Source organism: Neopelma chrysocephalum, unplaced genomic scaffold, assembly GCF_003984885.1.
Source record: "Neopelma chrysocephalum unplaced genomic scaffold, ASM398488v2 Primary Assembly neopelma1_103b, whole genome shotgun sequence".
NCBI lineage: Eukaryota > Metazoa > Chordata > Aves > Passeriformes > Pipridae > Neopelma > Neopelma chrysocephalum.
This window is the reverse complement of record NW_020897767.1, coordinates 104,553-123,324: the sequence shown is the minus strand read 5'-3', so window position 1 is coordinate 123,324 and position 18,772 is coordinate 104,553. Positions and strand designations below refer to the sequence as shown.

The window sequence follows — 18,772 nt, the reverse complement described above, 5'->3', positions numbered from 1 at the left end:
TGGGTTAACCTGCACAGGGGGCAGGCTGGGAGAGAAGGGCCGGGCTGAGTTGTCGGAGGGAAAATCCATCCAGAACTCCTGAATAGCAGGTGACCACTTCTGCCTCTGGGAATGGTGAGGCCCTGAACAGCAGTCACGGGAGCCCACCAGGGACTGGCTTTCCCTTACTTGGATTCCTCTCTGCCATTTGCTGCTGATAAAGCCCTGTCCCAGATGAACCTTCCATCAGACCTAATTCAGCCATCTTACACTTCTGGAAAAGTGTTCCTGTTGTGCAGATACAGTTCACATTTAAATGGGTCCTTTTTCATCCATTTATTAATTCATGTGACCTGTTCTAGATTGGTGCATGAAAATAAACTTACCATGAATTCTCATACTTGTTGCAATGTTGTATGTCAGATTTGCAAGTACTGTAAGTCACTTCCACAGTAGTTTGTGAGGAAGAAAATTCAGTAAAGGGTCTCCTTCATAGCTTAAAACATGAGTATTAGAAACACATCCCGAAGATATTTCCATTTTCATCTAGTTTTACATGACTGCTACATGTTGTTCTGGTTCTTTTAGACTGATTGCTTTTTTTGTTGTTCAATCTTGATACGTTTGATTACACTTCTGCTTACAAATGACAGGTGTGGACTATTGTCTCCTTAAAGAACGTGAATTTATTTCAATGGAATTGAAATTTTTTGCTGTTTCCAGCAGGGCCAATGCCCCTTATTTTTGTCAGGCAGTAGTGTTGGAAGAGCCCCCTCTGCTGACAGTCAGTTCTGAGCTTTCGGGGGGAGTAACACCCTGAGATGGGACGGCCAAGCTTCCCAGCTCTGTGACAGTGTGACCCTGGGAGCCTGAGGCCAAGGAGGAGAGAGATACAACTTCTCTTTCAAAGCAGTCATCAGCCTTAGAGTGCTCAGGAAAATGAGCAGGAAATCAATGCAGTTTTTAGAGACTTAATGTAGCATCTGAGACTGCTGCCAGAAGGAAAGATGGGATGCTTTTTGTGGCTGAAATGCCATATCCTAAATGTATTGTGGGGTTTTAATAAACAAAGTGTGGGATGTCTGAGAGAGCTTTGGAGTGGCCTTGAGTATTGAGCCAAGGAGAGGGATGCTGTTTGAAGACCCAACCTGCAGACATGAAAGCCCATTTACCAGGGCCATGTGTGCAGTTGGCATCAGCCCTACAGTCCCTCTCCAGAGCTCCCTGAAGGGGCTTCGCTCTGTTCAGGTGGGAAGTGCAGAGCAGGAGGAGGAACAGTGAGAGCCTGAGGTGCAGTCCTGAGTTACAGACCAGCAGGAAGGAGGAAAGGAGGGAAGCCAACCTGCTTGAGTTGCTTGCAGCTTACACACCATGTGCAGTGAGTTTGTTTTCCTCGTGTTCCAAAAAGCCCAGGGTGTGTGTTTCTCGCAAGAGTGGCAGCACAGCAGCTCACTGCTCCTTACAGCAGCAGCTGTGTGTAAGCAGTAATGCTTTTTTTGCATCATGGAGGATACAGGACACAGGAAACTTGTGATCCAGCTGGGAAAAGTTGGATCCACTCGGCTCCTTCCCGTTGCAGGTCCGGTGAGGAAGCCCAAGTATGTGGAAAGCCCGCGCGTGCCCGGAGAGGCGGCAGTGCCCCCGCGGAAGGTTCCGGAGCCAGGAGAGCCCAGCCCTGGCGGTGAGTGTGTGTGCAGGAGCTGCAGGAGCTGTGGGGAGGGCAGAGTGGGGTCTGGAGTGCTCACTGACAGTGAGTGTGTGTGCAGGAGCTGTGGGGAGGGCAGAGTGGGGTCTGGAGTGCTCACTGACAGTGAGTGTGTGTGCAGGAGCTGCAGGAGCTGAGGGAAGGGCAGAGTGGGGTCTAGAGTGCACACTGACAGTGAGTGTGTGTGCAGGAGCTGTGGGGAGGGCAGAGTGGGGTCTGGAGTGCTCACTGCCTGGGCCTGTGGCTGGGAGGTGCTTGCCATCACACCCCTGTTATCTTTGTCTCAGTTCTTGGGGCTGTCATTTAAAGGAAACTACAGTTTAAAAACCAATGTTTTCTTTCAGAAAAAGGCTCTTATTTTTGGTACCTAGTAACAAATATAGATCTAATTGTAGTTGTTTTCACCGTCTGTTTGATATAGTGTAGTTACCCTGGTCCCTCTTGTGCCTTCATCTTCACAGCCTTTTAGTGCTGACATTGAAGTTTTAGGTGCAGCTGGGAGGGCTGTAGTTCTCATCCCCCTAATCTGAAGGTGACCATGTGGTGATGCTCCTCCTCTCACAGAGCTGTACTCCCAGGCAGACTGCTGGGGATCAGCACTAACCTCTGCTGTGTAAGGATCCAACAGTGCTTGTTGGGTTGAACACCTCAGGCTTTGATCTCTTACTGACTGAATTCGGTACTGTGCCTAACGTTTACTCAGACTTGTCAGTGTTATAATTTAAATATAATAATAATAGATTGTGATTTCACAAACTCTATAACTTCAGGATTGTGACTTAAAGATTAATTGTAAACTTTAAAATGGCAATTTTTTAGAGAAAATGTATTTTCCAGTCAAATATTTGAAGGCCTGTCAATTTGTGAAAATTCTGAGATAAAAAAATCTTTTGCTGTTTACTTTCATAGACTTCCTCCTTTTGGGATTAAGTGAGAATCAGATAATTCAGTCTTGCAGAGTAAAACCCCTGCTGTTAGGGAAGTGGCTGTGCAGGTGCTCCTGGGTTAAGTGTTCCTGAGAGGAGATGGTTCTCAGAGTGGTAGGATGATGCTCCTTACTCAATTAGCTGTTTATGCCTGAGGATGGGACAGGCCTACATATATATATATTTTTAATGGACAAAAGAAATAAATGCTCTGTAAATGTTCCTGCCAGAGCAGATGGTCCCAGGTTGGTGGGTGATGCCAAACTGCTGCAGTGGAAGAAGGGAAATGTCTTGTTTGTGAGATTCCATTAGCGAGAGGCGTTTGCCATGGGCGCAGCTGGGCTTGGCTGCTTTTGGTGGAGGTTGCCTCATTTTGAACTTTGTCTTCTTATATCAGTTGGATGCCAGAAGACATTTCAAAGCACTGTACTGATAGAATTAAATATCTTTGCAGCCAGAAGAGCTGGGAACTGATGTCCATCCTTTGCATAGCAGGCAAAACAAAAATCTGTGGTATTAGCTGTAGTGTTAACTGTGAGATTACAAAACATCTGTGTCATTAACCTCTACTTTTTTTGACATTACAGAAATAGAATCCCAACCTGCCACTAAGCTTTGATAGCATTGAGCTTAGTGCTGCAGATGGGAAAATGGTCATGTTAAGTTGCTCATCAGTCCAGGGATGAACTGGTTGCACTTAACCATTTCTGTTTTGACTGGCAGGGTGGGTTTTAACTCCCCTAGATTTGTGCAGATATGCAGAGGATCCAAGACTCACCAGCAATTAAAAGTTTGATGGATAGTTTGGTTGTACTCTTTTTACCTCTTTTAATAGTTTCCAAATACAAGACTCTAATCTTCACCACCTTTTTTTCTCTCTTCTCCAAAGCAAAGCCTGACAAAGACTCGAGCTGTTCTCCTGCAGCACAAGAATTGATGACAAGATTGGGTTTTTTACTGGGGGAAGGGATTCCAACTTCTGCTCACATGGAAGAGAAAAACGAAGTTATGGTAGGATAATGAAATATATTTGATGTTCATCACATTTCAGAGAGAACTAATGTTATTTCCCCTATTTCCTGGTTGCAGTTACTTGATACTTACCAAAATACAATCTGTTTTAATAGACATATAAATATAGACATATAATAATAGAATTGTACTTTAATTTTAACAAGTGGTTTTTTAAGAATGGAAGATCAACTCACAGTTTCAAAACAAACAAACTGAGTAAACTCCCCATCATTTCTAGAGGTTAAATCTAATCTTCTGTGAATGTGAATGGCTTCTGGAGTTCTCTTGGCCTTACGTTAGTATTTAGGAGGAACTTTTTTCCTTTTGTTCTCAGTGATTTCTGAGCATGCTGGGGGATAGGGTTGTGTTTGCTTTTTCCTGAGAAGTTCATGTCAGTGTGGCAGTGTTTCTCTGTCATTTGGGGTAGAGGGATTGGAGAGAAGCAAGCAGCTACTGTCCATATGGAAGTCATCTGCTAACCAGAACTTCACAGTAACTGCCAGCCTCTGCTCCTGCCCCTTACTCTATCTACTTTTATTCCCAGTCCTCATAAATCTTAGTGCATCAGTTTGGGTTTCCTTGATAGTGAAATGTGGATAAGACTGCAGTTCTGTGTTTCTGTCCAAAGAATAGCTACAGGAGGTGGAGGGAAGGATATCCAGTAAAATGTTTGATAGAGAAGAAAACTGCCTCACTGCAGCTCTTCCACTGAACTGTGAAATTCCTTTTTTTAGCTCAGAGGTCGCTTTTTAAGAGTAATATGAAAGATTAAGATTCCCAATCTAGACAAAGCTTCCACTCGTTGAAGTTTTTCCTTGAACAATGGGCTCTTTGCTTTGTTCTCACCGTGCCTCCCCTGGAGGTGTGTGGCTCTCTGTGTCCTGCTGCTGTGAGTGAGTGTTCCTGCTCTTCCCCCGGCAGTGTGCAGTGCCCAGCCGAGGAGTGAGTCCCTGTTCCACCCTGACCAGCAGCACCACATCTCCCAGCACCGACAGCCCCTGCTCCACCCTCAACAGCTGCGCCGGCAAAGCCGCGGCCAAGGGCAGCCCCTGCGGCACCGTGAGCACCCCCAGCTCCACCCTGGAGAGCAAGGACAGTGGCATCATAGGTGAGCACCTCAGGGAACACACAGCACTGTCCTCCTGCTTGTACAGGTCTGAACAGCTGCTGCACGTCCTTGTGTTTGCTCCTGCGCTGTCCATGGATCCCGTTTCAAATCCTCTGTGCTGGGAAGGCTGAAATCTCGTTCTTGGCTGTAACAGTTGCTCAGTTGCTGTTGTTAGGTGTGCATTTCTCTTCTTTTATTTTCCTGGTGCAGTTCTAATTTCTCCACGTTTTCCTTTAAAAGAATTAATTTCCTCTGTTTTTCTCCATTTCTTATTTTCTTCTGCCTTTTTCCTTTTCCATTATGTAGGTCTCTTCAATGCTTCTCATAAGGGTGAAGCACAGCAGAGCTTGAAGCTGGTTTACTTTCCAGCTGAGGAAACAATAAATTGGTGTGACTTCTTATGAGAATCAAATCAGTCTGTTTAAAAGCAGTGCAGACTTTTGAGTAATTAGCATCAAAATGAAACTAAAATGGGGCATCATGGAAGAGGTGCAGTTGTGTGATTCTCCACTGAAAGATGCCTGAGCTGAGGGTGTACGTGCATCTCCTGTGGGGAGTTGGTGATGGTGAGAGGCAGCCACCCTCACAGCCCAGCTGTCACCCAGCTCCTTTTACCACCCAGCTGGGTATTTCAGCCAGTCTGATCAACACTAAAGAAAATATTAAATTCCTTTTCTGCCTCCTTTGTACCATCTGCCCTGTTCCTGCTCCCTGCCCCAGTGGGTCTCTGTCTGTACCACTGCCTGCCTGCACCTTTGGGCACTCACGTGACAAGCTCTAATGTTATTTTCTGGAAGGTCAGACTGAGACGTTAAAAGCATATTTTTCATGTTATAAACTGCTGTAGGAAGGTTTATTCTTCTTCATTTGTTTAGTCTTTTTTTAATGCTGATTCTTTAACCAAGTGATTCCTTTTAAAATTGGTTTTTAACAGCTGTTAAGATTGCCAACAAAACCAAAGCTCAAAATGCCCCCTAACACATCTCAATACACAAAAGAGAACTTTTGGTTTTAGTCAAGTCCAGCTGATTGAGTGAATTTAGGGAGGCTGAAGAATGGAAACAGTTTTAGATCTGGAATGCTTGGATTTGACAAAGTAACCTTAAGACATGTGATTGCCTCTGACTGTGAACTTAGTGCTTTTCTATTTACAACTTCTGTTTGGACAAGGAATTCCAGGTGCAAGTGCTCTCTCCCTGCTGTTGTGAATTCTGCCATGATGATCCCTCTGGTGACACTTCACTCTGATTTTATAGCTGCTCTTGCATTTTATTATAAAGTGAGGTAATTAATAGTCGTAAGTTTTGACATAAATTATTGTTACTGATCCATTACCCTAAAAGACATGTTTGTCGTTCAACAAAAGACTCTTTTGTGTGAAACTTCAGTGCTTCAGTTTAAGAAAATGATTTTGTGAACTCATTCCATTGCAGATTTTTATGTGGTCAGCTTGGTGCAAGATCTACTTTTGAGACAGTGTGAACATCTTGATGTAAAGGAAAGGGTATATCAGTTGCTCTTGGAAAAAGAGCACAAATGTAGATACTGTGTGAACCTACTACCCAGGCTTTACAAGCTTTAAATAGTCAGTCTATCCATGTTCTAAATAAGGTCAGAACTAGCCTCGTGTTTTGTTTACAATAGTGTATTGGCGTGACAACTACATCATCATTTTATAACCTCCTAAGTACTAATATTTTAAAGAAAATATTTTAGAACACAGTGATAAAAGTTTATTTAAACTACTGAAAAGGAGGGAGTTTCAAACATAAAAGAAACATGAAAAAAAGTCCTTCATTATACAGGCAGAATAGAGGATGGTGGAGTTGAGAAGTATGTGAGTGTGAGAGCAGAGAGGAGAAAACTCCTAGAGTGGGGGGGAACTTCTGTGTAGCTCCTTCAGGCAATGTGTGGTTCATGGTTGTGGGGCCACATGAAATCATCTGCTGCTGCTCTGTGGAGCTGTTGTTCGTGTCTCAGATTCAGAGAGAATTTGAACAGCCCCTGGCCACCCATGGCAGCACCCCTTGCATCTGCAAAGGCATAAAACCAAGAAAGGAAAGAAGAGGCATCTCTCTGATAAGTGACCTGGGCTTTTCTTCTTATATACAAATGTGTCTGAGCATTCAAATTTGGTTTTAGTAGCAAATGTGCATTTTAAATTATGCTTAGCAAGTATATGTTTTCTGGTGTCTTTGAGGACGTTCATCCAGCCATGAAAATATCTTGCTCTTTCATGGTACTTACGTGGGTTTCCTTTGTATTTCTACTCCCACTATGTTTTCTGGGCCAGCAGACTGATGGGAAATGTGTCTTTTCTCCCTTTGCCTCTTTTTTAGTTACGGTTCAGGTTTCCTTTAGTTTTCCAGTGTTCTACTGCTGTAGCTGAATCCTTCTTTGCTTCTATTGAGTTTGACATAATAGTAGTGGAGGCAGGTTTTAATCTTTAGCAATGAGCTGAGTAGGAGAAAAGATTGGGCTGCTGGCCAGAATGTAAGCTTTGCTGGATCCTTGCCCCTGTTTCAGTACAAAATCTCGAGCAGCCAGGTTTCCTGATGCTGCATTTCATTCCAGGAGGAATCAGAGGTTTAAACATTTTGTACTTCAGGAAGAGCCAGATTTTTTTGACACGACCATCAAAATGAAATAATTTGTCATACAGAATACAGTTTAAGGTGTGTGCAAGGATTAATGGGGTGCCTGAAAAGCTTTTTTCTTCTGTTGCCTCTAAATTGTGTATCATATTGTTGGTACTTCTTAGAATACAAGCTCTCGAATTTAAGCATCAGATCTTACATTCCTTAGGAATGTGAGCCTAAGCTGGAGGAATGCAGAGTTGTACAAGTACCTCACCATCCTTCAGGGCTGAAGCTGCAGTGCAGGTGGTGTGGAAGGAGAACAGCTGGTCCTTCCCCTGCCTGGACGAGGCTCAGTTCCAGGAGCTGCTCACATGGTTGGGTTTTGTTGCAGCTCCAGTATGCCAGAATGTTTTACTTAAGGAATTGGCCACTTGAGTGTAGAATTGCCATATATATAGCCTTAGCTTTTAAATGTTAGCCTGGGGAGGACCCAGAGTTCACATAGATACTATTATCTGAACTGGTACTGATTTTTTATTTTATGGGGTTTTTTAATCCTGATGTTCTTTCATCCTGTATTGTATTTTCCTCTGTTGATTAAAGTGTTCAAAATGCACTGATTGTTGGCTTAACCTTTAATAAATATTTGTTGTTCAGTTATTTTATGAGAGTTTAAATTAAGTAATTAAAAAAAGTTTTAAATGAAACTGAGTAGTTTCAATATTAAACATCCCAAAGAAGTGTATATCTGTTCTTAGGCAAAGAGGTGAGCAGTTTTATGAAACAGTACTTGAGTAGGTCTTCAGAAGTACAAATTCTTCACACCTTCAGTTTCTGCAGGAGGCCTTGATTAAATGCAATCTCAGGCAGCTAAAGACACACTCTGATAATCCTCAGCCACCAAGGTGGAACATTTGGATCCTTGGCTAATGCAGTTGGTGGTGTCTCAGTGGAGTCACTGCAGCAGTGGAAGGCACTGCTCTGTAACAGAATCCAAAGACACCTCTGTGCTCTCAGCTGCCTTTAACTGAGGATCCCTCTGGATCTGTGTTGCTCATTGTGCAACATCAGAAATTTTCATAGCAGTATAAGCACATCTTACTGCCTGAAGGTTTCACCTAGTATTGAGAAATTATTTGTAAATGTTTCCTGGTGACATCAGAAACAACCTCCCCAAAAAAACCTTTCTTTACCCTCTGATTTACTGTATACTGCAGCACACTGAAATCCTTTAAAAACTTAAATCAGTATGTTTAATATCATTTGAAATTTTGTTAATATACTCGGCTGGTTCTTTTACATTGTGTGTCTGGCCTCTTTTGCTCTTCTTGACAGTAAAATGTGGTAGGTAGCTAAGAAAGGAGCAGTAAATAGCTCAGTTGCTGGAAGGTCTCTGTCGAGATCAGTTTGCCAGGTATGTGAGTGCAGGCTGTTTGTCATCCTGGTGTAATTACGTATTTTAGGTGAGACCGACCTGAACAACACTGAATTTTTATCATTTATGCTTCACAATGCTGTTTGAGAGTGACTGTTCTAACATGTGTGCCATGTTCCTCTGGTGTGTACTTTAGTTGGGTTTTTTCCCTCTTTTTCAGCTACTATAACCAGTTCATCAGAAAATGATGATCGTAGTGGATCCAGTTTGGAATGGAGCAAGGATGGGAGTCTCAGAGCTGGAAAACATCATGGCATCAGTCGTGATCGAAGGACAGATAATTGTTCACCAGTTGCAGAAGAGGAGGCCCTTGGATCTGCTGAGAATTTGCCAAAGGAAATACCAACAGGAGAGGGTCCCCTTCCTTACGCTCAGAGTTCTGGCTCTCTAATAATGCCTCGTCCAAACTCCGTTGCAGGTAAAGTCCTGAGGTAGAAAACAAGGATGTTCTTAATGGTAGGACATTTCTGTTGAATCTTTCTGTAGTTACATTGTTAGTATGAAAGTGTCTCTATAGGACAAAAAGAAAAAAGCCTCTGTTCTGAACTGAAGAGATGAGCATTACCTACGTTATTTAAAATTGTCGTCCAGAGGGCTGTTACTGTGCTTTCTGCTAGGTATTGGTTAGGTCAGGACTTGGAAAGTCCATCAGTTATTCCAGGATTCTGTGTGGGGTCAGGTGGTGTGTTAGAAGGTAATACCTGACCCTGTCCTAACACTTCTGACCTTGCTGAGGTGGTTGTTCTCACGGTGAAAAAGGAAACTCTTAATGTGAGAACTGTTTGCAAAATGAGGAAGTAAGGGCAGATGTGAGGGCCATCTAAATGGGGAAAAAACAATCAAATCTTCAGTGAACTTGATTGAAAATCATTTTGTAAATGTTATGACATGAATGGCTTTGCTGCCATTGTCTAGAAAAGCTTCTCTGTAAGTACCATGTGGAGGAAGAACTGTAATAAATAATAATCTTCAGTCCTTTAATACTCTAGCAACAAGTTCAACCAAGCTGGAGGATCTGAGTTACCTGGATGGCCAGAGGAACACTCCCCTGCGCACGTCCATTCGCTTGCCTTGGCACGGCGCGGCCGGAGGGAGAGCACAGCACCAAGGTAAGGGGGCTACCTCTGTCCTGGCACAGTCACACTGCCTGCAGGGCTGCCTCTGTCCTGGCACAGTCACACAGGGCTACCTCTGTCCTGGCACAGTCACACTGCCTGCAGGGCTGCCTCTGTCCTGGCACAGTCACACAGGGCTACCTCTGTCCTGGCACAGTCACATGGCCTGCAGGGGTCCTGTCCTGTGCATGAGCCTCAAGAACAGCCCTTCAGGGTGCTCATTACACATCACTCCACATGGCTGCAGATGGGAGGCTTGCTTACACTTTTCCCTGCACGGTGCTGGGGTTCAGAGCTTGAACTGAATGCTTGTGCATCCGTCACAACCAATGGCAATTAAAAGCCATTGAAAGTTTACTTAAGAAAAATCTTAGGTAAACTCCTGGTAAAACTGATGTTGAGATCATATGTAGACACTCATCATCATCATCATCATGGCCAGGCTTCGCACACAAAGGTTTGGGAAGGCTCTATCCACCTTTGTTACAAGCACGCTGGTGGCTAATGAGGCCAATACGAGACAGACATGTCCAATTGCAAAAGGCACAGCAGAAAGACTCCTCAGGTGGAATGTTCTGCAAGAATATGTAGACACTATACTGTGCTTTTTCACTGATGGCTTTTCATAGTCATAGTTGGATGCTGAAACAGCATCTGTGTAACATTAGATTTGGGTAATGAATCTTTAGAGCATTTTATTAGTTAACATTATTATTCCCATAAATTTTAATATATGTTGTGCAATGAAACCCAAATTCTTCTCTAAGTTGTCAGGTGTTTGCCTGATGTATAGATCAAGTAATCAAGCATGTAACTTCTGATCTTGTGACTTCAAAAGTACAAAAACCAAGGAGGTAGTAATTTTTTTAATATTACTCTAAAATGAAGGGTTTTTTTAAAGCAGAAAAAATTATTTATTCTTTCTACTTTTCTCTGTAAGTATCTTTACAGATCTGAAGACCTAACACTGAAATGCTCAGCAGCATGTTCACTCTGAAATGAAAAATATTTGGCACTTCCCCATTTATAGAATTATTAATGCATTTTTAAGAAAACTTTTCAGATTCTGCAACTTATTAACTCCAGTTCAGTCGTCAAAAAGTCACCAAATTATACTTGTAGTTTCTTCCCTTTACAGTTAAATTCATACAGTTTAATTCAGGTCATGGAGGTGACCTGAACTGAGCAGATCAGTCTTTATTGTTTTCATGATGAAGGCTCTAAAAAGTCAGATTGTGACCACTAAATGCCGTTCCCTTCTGAAACTGTGCTGTTTTATTGCATGTCAAGTTTCTTCTAATGAACTTTCTTCCCTGCCACCTCTTCCCAGCTCGTTTCATCCCCTACAAGCCCCAGGACATTTTGCTGAAGCCGCTGCTGTTCGAGGTGCCGAGCATAACCACAGACTCGGTGTTTGTTGGGAGAGACTGGCTGTTCCAGGCCATTGAAGAAAAGCTGCAGAGTCCTGACCCAGCAGGGAGCAGGGGAGTGGTCATCACTGGAAACGTGGGATTTGGGAAGACTGCTGTCATCTCACGGCTGGTGGCACTCAGCTGCCACGGGAGTCGCATGAGGCAAATCGCTTCCAACAGCCCCAGTTCATCCCCCAAAAGTAGGTTCCTTTTCCTTGTTTGGGTTAGTGTGCTGACAGCAGGAGTCACATGTTCCCCTACTGACACTTGAAATATTACTATTATTAATAATAGCAGTGATAAATTGTTTTTGTTTCCCAAGAGATCAGTAATATAATAACTGTTAGTTTAAGTGAAGCATCATATGTGTAGTTTTCTGAAGGAAACTCTTCACATCACCATGGTTTTGCTTTCAGTAATTCTGTAGTTTTGACCTAAAGTCTGCTGAGTTCTTTTAAAATTGTGAAGTTGCAAATGTGGGCCTGTATTTATCAGACTAATTGCAAGTTTCTCGTAGTGCTATTTCTCAGTGTTAATTTTTACTCTAGCAGTAAAAACACTCCATGATGTTTTCCTAAAAAGCAGCCTGCTACCGACAAATTTGGTCTCTTTTGTGTTTGTTGCAGATGGTGACTCCTGCCAGGAGATTCCCTTAAGCCAGTTACCCCCATGTGCCCCTCCAGCAGGTGACCCCAGTACCAGTGACATTAAGGTGAAGACTCTGACTTGTCCTGCTGCTCCTGAATCCAGAGCTCAGGCGGGAGATGCTGTGAGGCGCCTTGCTTCCAAGGTGAGCTCTCACTGCTCACAGACACTCAGAGTGTTGGGGAGCTCTCAGGTGGGGTCACTGCTTTGCAGAGCCCTCTGGGAGGCACAGGCAGTGCTGGCAGAGGGGCAGTCACCGGGGCACCTCTGTGGGATGGCTCTGTTTGGTGGCTGGTGAGACCAGCTACCTGCCTCTGCTGCCTCTCAGGGGGTCACTTGGATCCTTCTTGGTCTTGGAAAGAGTCAGGTTAATACTTTCTGCTCAGTTTTGTGGGGCTGTGGGAAGTTGGGATCCTTTCCTTGCCAAGGGGGCTGTGTGTTCTTTCCAGGGAGCTGCTCAATGTACCTTCCAAAAGCAATTTGAGGGGGGGGAATAAAATCTTTGGTCTGTATATAATCCATCTATATATGCTGCTATGATACAGGTTCAGTCTGAATGTGGTTCTTCTGTTTTCCACACTCTGAGAATCTGAAGTCATTTTTGCATTAGATTGCTATGTTAAGTGTTATTTTTTGCTTAAGTAGTAAAAATAATGAATGTCTGAATTGCATCCTTTATACGAGTAGTTATGATGAAAACATCATAGCACATGCAGTCTTTAAAGTGATATGTGTTAGTTAGAAGCAGTGTTATGAAAGCCTCTGAAGTGCAGACTTTCTTTGTTTGCTGTGACACCATGTTCTTCTTGTGGTTGGATTTTTTTTTTTTTCAAAGAAATATGGCTAATGTCCTGGTTTATTTTTAAGTAATACACACCTTTGCAATACTCAGAATAAACTTAGTTGTCCCATTTCTCCATTGGCTTATGTGAGCATGTCTTTAATAGCTGTCTGTCATTTACTTCTGCCTGATGATGATCAAATTAGTCCTTGGTTGGTACAGTGTGAGACACAGTGTTGTTAAATCCCAGCTAATAGGTCACAGCCTCAAGTTACTTCTCTTGTAGTGCCTAGTTATTTAGCTGCTTCCCCACTGTATCCAAATGCCACAATCTCCAATTGCTGTTTTCCTGCCGGAATGTGGCACTTTGGTTTCTTTTCCTGTTTGCATGCCCTGCAAGGTCAAAAATCTCCTCCTTTGCCTTCCTCCCTGTGTTTGACCCAGGCCTGCGGGGTTGGATCTGACACCGGAGTATTTTGTCGATGAGAGAGAAGTTTAATAACACTTTATTATAACTACACTAACTAGTGCCCAGCTGAAAGACTGGGAAGGTGATGCTCTTTGGTTTCCCCCCCGTGCAGGTGGTGGCCTATCACTACTGCCAGGCTGACAACACGTACACGTGCCTGGTGCCCGAGTTCGTGCACAGCGTGGCCGCGCTGCTGTGCCGGTGCCAGGGGCTGGCAGCGTTCCGGGAGCTGCTGGGCAGGGAGCCCCAGCTGCAGAGCCTGCTCAGCCTGCGCTCCTGCGTGCAGGACCCCGCCTCGGCCTTCAGGAGGGGAGTGCTGGAGCCACTCACACACCTCAGGAAAGGTACAGCCAGCAGGGACCTGGGAATGGGAACTGAGCTGCAGGAAGCGGGGAAAAGAAATCACAGCTAAAGAAAGCAGAGTATTCCTGGAGAAAGGGATCATTCCTTCATTGTGGTAGTTGTTTGTAACAATAATAGGTGGGTTTTCAACGGTTGATTTGTGGTTTAAATTAAAATTCTATGAAACTTACTAAAGGTCATGGAAACTTTACCTTTTTTTTTTTTTGCCACAAAACTGAAGGATAACTGTAGCTTGACGTTAAGGCTGCACATTCACATTAAAGGATTTTGTTTTCAGATGCTTTTGAGTTTTGTCACGTTTTCTCTTGTAATTGGCTGTGCCTAGGAATTTGCAGAGTGGATGAGGATAAAAATTTGATGACAAAAATGTGTCATTTAATGGGAGAATTTGTTTTCATCATTTCCTTTTTTATTTTCACATTTCAGAGCAGAAGATTCCTGAGGAAGAATACATAATTTTGGTAGATGGTTTAAATGATGCTGAATTTCATAAACCTGATTATGGTGACACAATTTCTTCATTTATCACAAGTATAATCTGTAAGTTTCCTCCCTGGCTGAAGCTCATTGTGACTGTAAGAACTAACTTCCAGGTAAAAACACCTTTTAGCTCTTTTCTTACCCTTAAAGACAAAACAATTGTTTATATTGGTGCAGCTGCATTATTATGAAAAATACTGGGTTTACAGGAATTCAAAGTGAAATCTCTTGGGTTTTTTCCTTCCTTTGTTGTCACATGTTTATGTGCAGTGCACAAATATGATATTGGAGGCCTTTTTAGTAGTGAATCACTCTCTTGAGTCTGCCAGTAGGATTGATAAGAAATGGTGAAACTGGAGTGTGTTCCCTTGGCCCTCAGGACTGCCATGGCAAGGTGCAGATGTGCTTCAGTACGGCCTCCTGGAGTTCAGTCCATCTCTGCTGCCAGGAGCACTAGGAGTGTCTAACTGCCTGAAGAGTTGATTGATTTCTCAATTAAAGTTTTTTTTATTTCCTGCAGTAGGGACTATTCCCTGTCTGGATACGTGTGTCTGTGATTAAGACATCTCACTGGCCTGACAGTGCAGCTTTTAGAAATCCATGTAACTGCATAAAGTGGAATAGAGAGTTCCTTTTTGTGTTGAGGAAGTGTGGAGAAGTTTGTTTTAAACCCTTGTGAAACCTCTATGCAAGAAGTTTTTAGTTCCAAAACTTTAATTTTAGAAATGTTAAACTAAAACTTCAGAAGTTTTACTTTAGGTAAGAAGTTGAAGTTAAAAGTTGTAGAAGCTTTTCTTTAAAATAAAGATCTTTTGGATCTTTATTTACATAAAAATATGTTCAGGTGAAGCTGCTGAAGTGTCAGACTGTGCCACACTTGGCACTTGCCTTCAGCCACCCTGGGCTGGGGATGTGTGGGTGGTGCCTTTCTGGTACATTGTTACTGGAAGATAAAATGAAAAGGAGATGCTTTTCTCTCGTCATTTATGATACTTCTTAATAAATCTTTCCTACCTAACATATCATTCCTCTTACCTGCCCCTTCCCCTGGCCTGTCTTAGGGTCTAATTCTGGTGACTGTATTCTGTTTTGAAGTGATCATTTCTATAGCTCATCCACTTCAACTGCTGAGCTTGGTCACTGTAATATTTGATACTTTCCTATGAAAACTGATAAAATGTAGAAGTACTGTTCTGCCTGTTATCAGGGGATGGGATTTGCAAAGCCATCACAGGGATACTAAATTGCTTTGTCTGATACTCACTACAGAAGAGAAACAGCAGAGATGTGTCATGGAGTTCTCAGTGCTGGAATACTCTAATGCCTCTGGGTTTGTTTTTTCTTTCTTTTTTTTTTCTCCTCTCCCCCTCACAGGAAGTAGTAAGTTCACTACCATTTGTTGCAATATCCCTGGACAATTTTCCAGACAACAAAGAAATTCACGATGATTTGAATGCTTACATTCAGTACAGAATTAATAGCAGCCAGGAAATCATAAACAACATATCTTTAAATGGAAAAGCTGATGCAGGTACTATTGGGAAAGTGAGTAACCACCTGATCATGAGAAGCCTGGGATCTTATCTCTATTTGAAACTCACTCTGGATCTTTTCCAAAAGGGTCACTTAGTAATCAAAAGTGCAAGCTACAAGGTTGTTCCTGTGTCTCTGTCAGAGCTGTACTTACTGCAGTGCAATATGAAGTTCATGACAAACTCTGCTTTTGAGCGAGCCCAGCCCATCCTCAATGTGGCACTGGCATCCCTGCATCCCATGACAGATGAGCAGATTTTCCAGGCTGTTAATGCAGGACAGATAAATGGGGAACACCAGTGGGAAGACTTCAGCCAGAGGATGGAAGCTCTTTCGTGTTTTCTGATCAAAAGACGTGACAAAACACGCATGTTCTGCCATCCTTCCTTCAGGGAATGGCTTGTCTGGAGAGCAGATGGTGAAAATACTGACTTCTTATGTGAGCCAAGGTAAATAAAACAGGCAGTAATTTGGTTTCAAATAACTGCAGTTGTGTTTTGTATAATTGATTGCAACAGCTGGTGAGAGGAAAGAGGGATGTTAAAGCATAAGTACCCCTAATTTTTTCCAAAATTAAAACTTTTATATGTTTAGAGGTAGACTTGACTTGAAGTCCAAGGTTACAATGCATAATTGACTCTGTAGAAGTCACAAGTTTACATTTGACTTTGCTACTACCTTCATGGAGAAATGAGAGTACTGTGTTGTTATTAGCACAGCAAAATTGTTAAGAATAACCTTGTTTCCTCAGGCTTGTGGCACTGCCACTGTTTTCTAGAACACTGACCACCACTAATGTAGGTGTAGAATTACTAAATTCACATTTTATCTCGAATTTCAAAAGGATACAGATCTTGTGTTTCTAAAAGAATTGGCTTCTCTCTCAGATGCCTGCAGTTTCTGGCTCGAGAACACAAAAGGGAGCAGTAAACCAGAGTCAAGCTGACATGGGCCCCCTGCAAGGGGACAGCAGAGAAATACCAGGACTGTGTTTCAACTTCAAAATTTGCCTCTTTTCTTTTTGTTTTATTTCGTTATGGAAGGAATTTTGTTCAGATGTAATGGTGTGTTTCAGTAGTCTGACAAAGCTGAGCTGTTATAACAGGCACCTAGACATGTTAGGATATTTACTGAGATACAGCTATAAAAGTGGTTCTCAATCCTTTTTACCAGGAATGGACATGCTCTACTGGCTTTCATGTTTTCTCGACAAGAGGGAAAGTTAAATCGCCAACAAACTATGGAACTTGGTCATCACATCCTTAAAGCTCACATTTTTAAGGTAAAGCTTGCAACTTCGTAGTTTTATTACCTCCTCATGAGAATGGGTCATAGAGATTCTCCTCTGACTTCCTTGAATAATTTGTTAGGAGCTTATGCAAAATACTTGGTAGTGCTAACGACCAAATTGTTACTTCTCTTTATACTGAGTTGTAGATCACAATAGTATTTCTAATCTTAGAGAGAGATCTCCTGTTATATCATTCCTGTTAGGGGCTGAGTAAAAGGACCGGAATTTCTTCCAGTCATCTCCAAGCCTTGTGGATTGGTTATAGTACTGATGGACTGTCCACAGCCCTGGCTTCTCTAAGAAACATCTACACACCCAATGTGAAGGTAAGAAAATCAGCCTTCTCATGCAGTCAGCGTTTCATCTGGTGCTGCTGCACTGGTTGGTGTTGAAGTTTCAGCAGAAAAGCTGCTCACACCTGGACTGAACTCCTTTGTACCAAGCCTTCATGTGCTTTTATAAGCTGTGGTTGAAGTGCAGAGCAGTTTCCCTGGATGGTTTTGATGGCAGGAAGGGTTAGCCTGGTTCTGCTGTAGGCCTGCTCTGCAGCACAGGGGCTGTGGGTGCATTTCTGGGGCTCAGACATCCCTCTGGCCTCGCTGGGCAGAGCTCAGCCCTGTCTGCTGCTGTGGGGACGTGCCACTTGAACAGGGGGAAATGCTGTGAGAAGAGAGGATGTAAAATGCCATAACTTTGCACTATTATTTGAATCCCCAGATTATAGATAGGGAAATCCAGGTTGGTGAGCTGGACTTGGAGCCAGCTGCTCCTTTTGGTTGGGAAGTGCATGTCCATGAACACACACACAGGCTTTGCTGATTTTTTTGAGATTGCTTTTTATGCAGTCTGGTTCTCTCTTAATGGAGACAGTTACTTAAATCTTCAGTCACACATGCATTTGTGGTGAGAGTAATGAGTTTTCAGGGGAGAGATGAGTCTTCTATTGGGAGTGTGTTGGTCAGTAATACAGTAATTATTTACTAAGAGAAGATTTTACACTCATATATTGCTATATATGTGATAAAGTTGATGTCTGCCAGTAAAATCTGCATCAAAATTAGCAAATAACACCTGATCAAGGTGTCAAATTCAGACAGATCTGAGGAATATATTGTTCTGTTTAAATTAAATTTTAGGTGAGTCGGCTGCTGATTTTGGCAGGAGCAAATGTGAATTACAGGACCGAAGTACTGAATAATGCTCCAGTGCTGTGTGTTCAGTCACACCTTGGGCATGAAGAAGTGGTCACTCTTCTACTAGAATTTGGAGCTGCTATTGATGGAACCTCAGAAAACGGGATGACAGCCCTGAGTTACGCAGCCGCTGCCGGTCACATGAACATTGTGTCACTGCTGTGTAAGAGAGGTGCAAAGGTGAGCAGAGTGTGCAGCCAGGAGAGTCAGGCAAAGGCCTAAGAAAGCTGTTGTTGATTACAGAAATATATAATTATCAGATATAGGCCTGGGGGGGCAGTCCAGACTTCCGTGAAGCATTTTCCTTGTGCCATTAATCACAACCCTCTGCCAGATCTGTTCAACCAGTTTGGGGTGCACCTCACTGTGCACTTACAGGACCTTCTCATCAGCTTACTTGTCTTACTGAGGGAGTGTCAGAGCCCCCTAAAGCTGAGGTTGAGAGCATCCCTAGCTCTCCTCACTCCCCCTCCCACCCCCTTGGAGCCCCAGGCTGTCCAGCTGGCCAAGCCTCGTCTCACCTTGGCAAACCCATGCTGACAGCTCCTGGTCACCTTCTTGTGTTTGGCAGTGGTTTCTGGATTCTGTTTTCCATCACTTTCCCAGCCACTGAGGTGAGGCTGCCTGGCCTGTAATTCCCCAGGTGTCCCTGCCTGCCCTGGACAGCAGGAGTGGCAGCTGCTCTCTCCCAGTGCTCCAGGTCTCCTCTCCGGGCCTTTCACTGCACTTTTTAACCCCCAATGT

At 43.2% G+C, this 18,772-nt stretch overlaps 1 protein-coding gene across 1 annotated transcript in view; it reads left to right on the top strand.

Annotated features, from left to right (window-relative positions):
• TANC1 (tetratricopeptide repeat, ankyrin repeat and coiled-coil containing 1) overlaps positions 1 to 18,772 on the top strand; it is a 43,234-nt gene that overhangs the window by 13,740 nt on the left and 10,722 nt on the right. Inside the window, exons 4-16 of the mRNA XM_027695845.1 lie at positions 1,559 to 1,660; positions 3,500 to 3,621; positions 4,546 to 4,732; positions 8,907 to 9,164; positions 9,736 to 9,855; positions 11,192 to 11,473; positions 11,900 to 12,063; positions 13,281 to 13,512; positions 13,958 to 14,124; positions 15,386 to 15,993; positions 16,718 to 16,826; positions 17,039 to 17,161; positions 17,972 to 18,238. Coding sequence (XP_027551646.1) covers positions 1,559 to 1,660; positions 3,500 to 3,621; positions 4,546 to 4,732; positions 8,907 to 9,164; positions 9,736 to 9,855; positions 11,192 to 11,473; positions 11,900 to 12,063; positions 13,281 to 13,512; positions 13,958 to 14,124; positions 15,386 to 15,993; positions 16,718 to 16,826; positions 17,039 to 17,161; positions 17,972 to 18,238 — 2,741 coding nt within the window. The remainder of the gene's footprint in view (positions 1 to 1,558; positions 1,661 to 3,499; positions 3,622 to 4,545; positions 4,733 to 8,906; positions 9,165 to 9,735; positions 9,856 to 11,191; positions 11,474 to 11,899; positions 12,064 to 13,280; positions 13,513 to 13,957; positions 14,125 to 15,385; positions 15,994 to 16,717; positions 16,827 to 17,038; positions 17,162 to 17,971; positions 18,239 to 18,772) is intronic.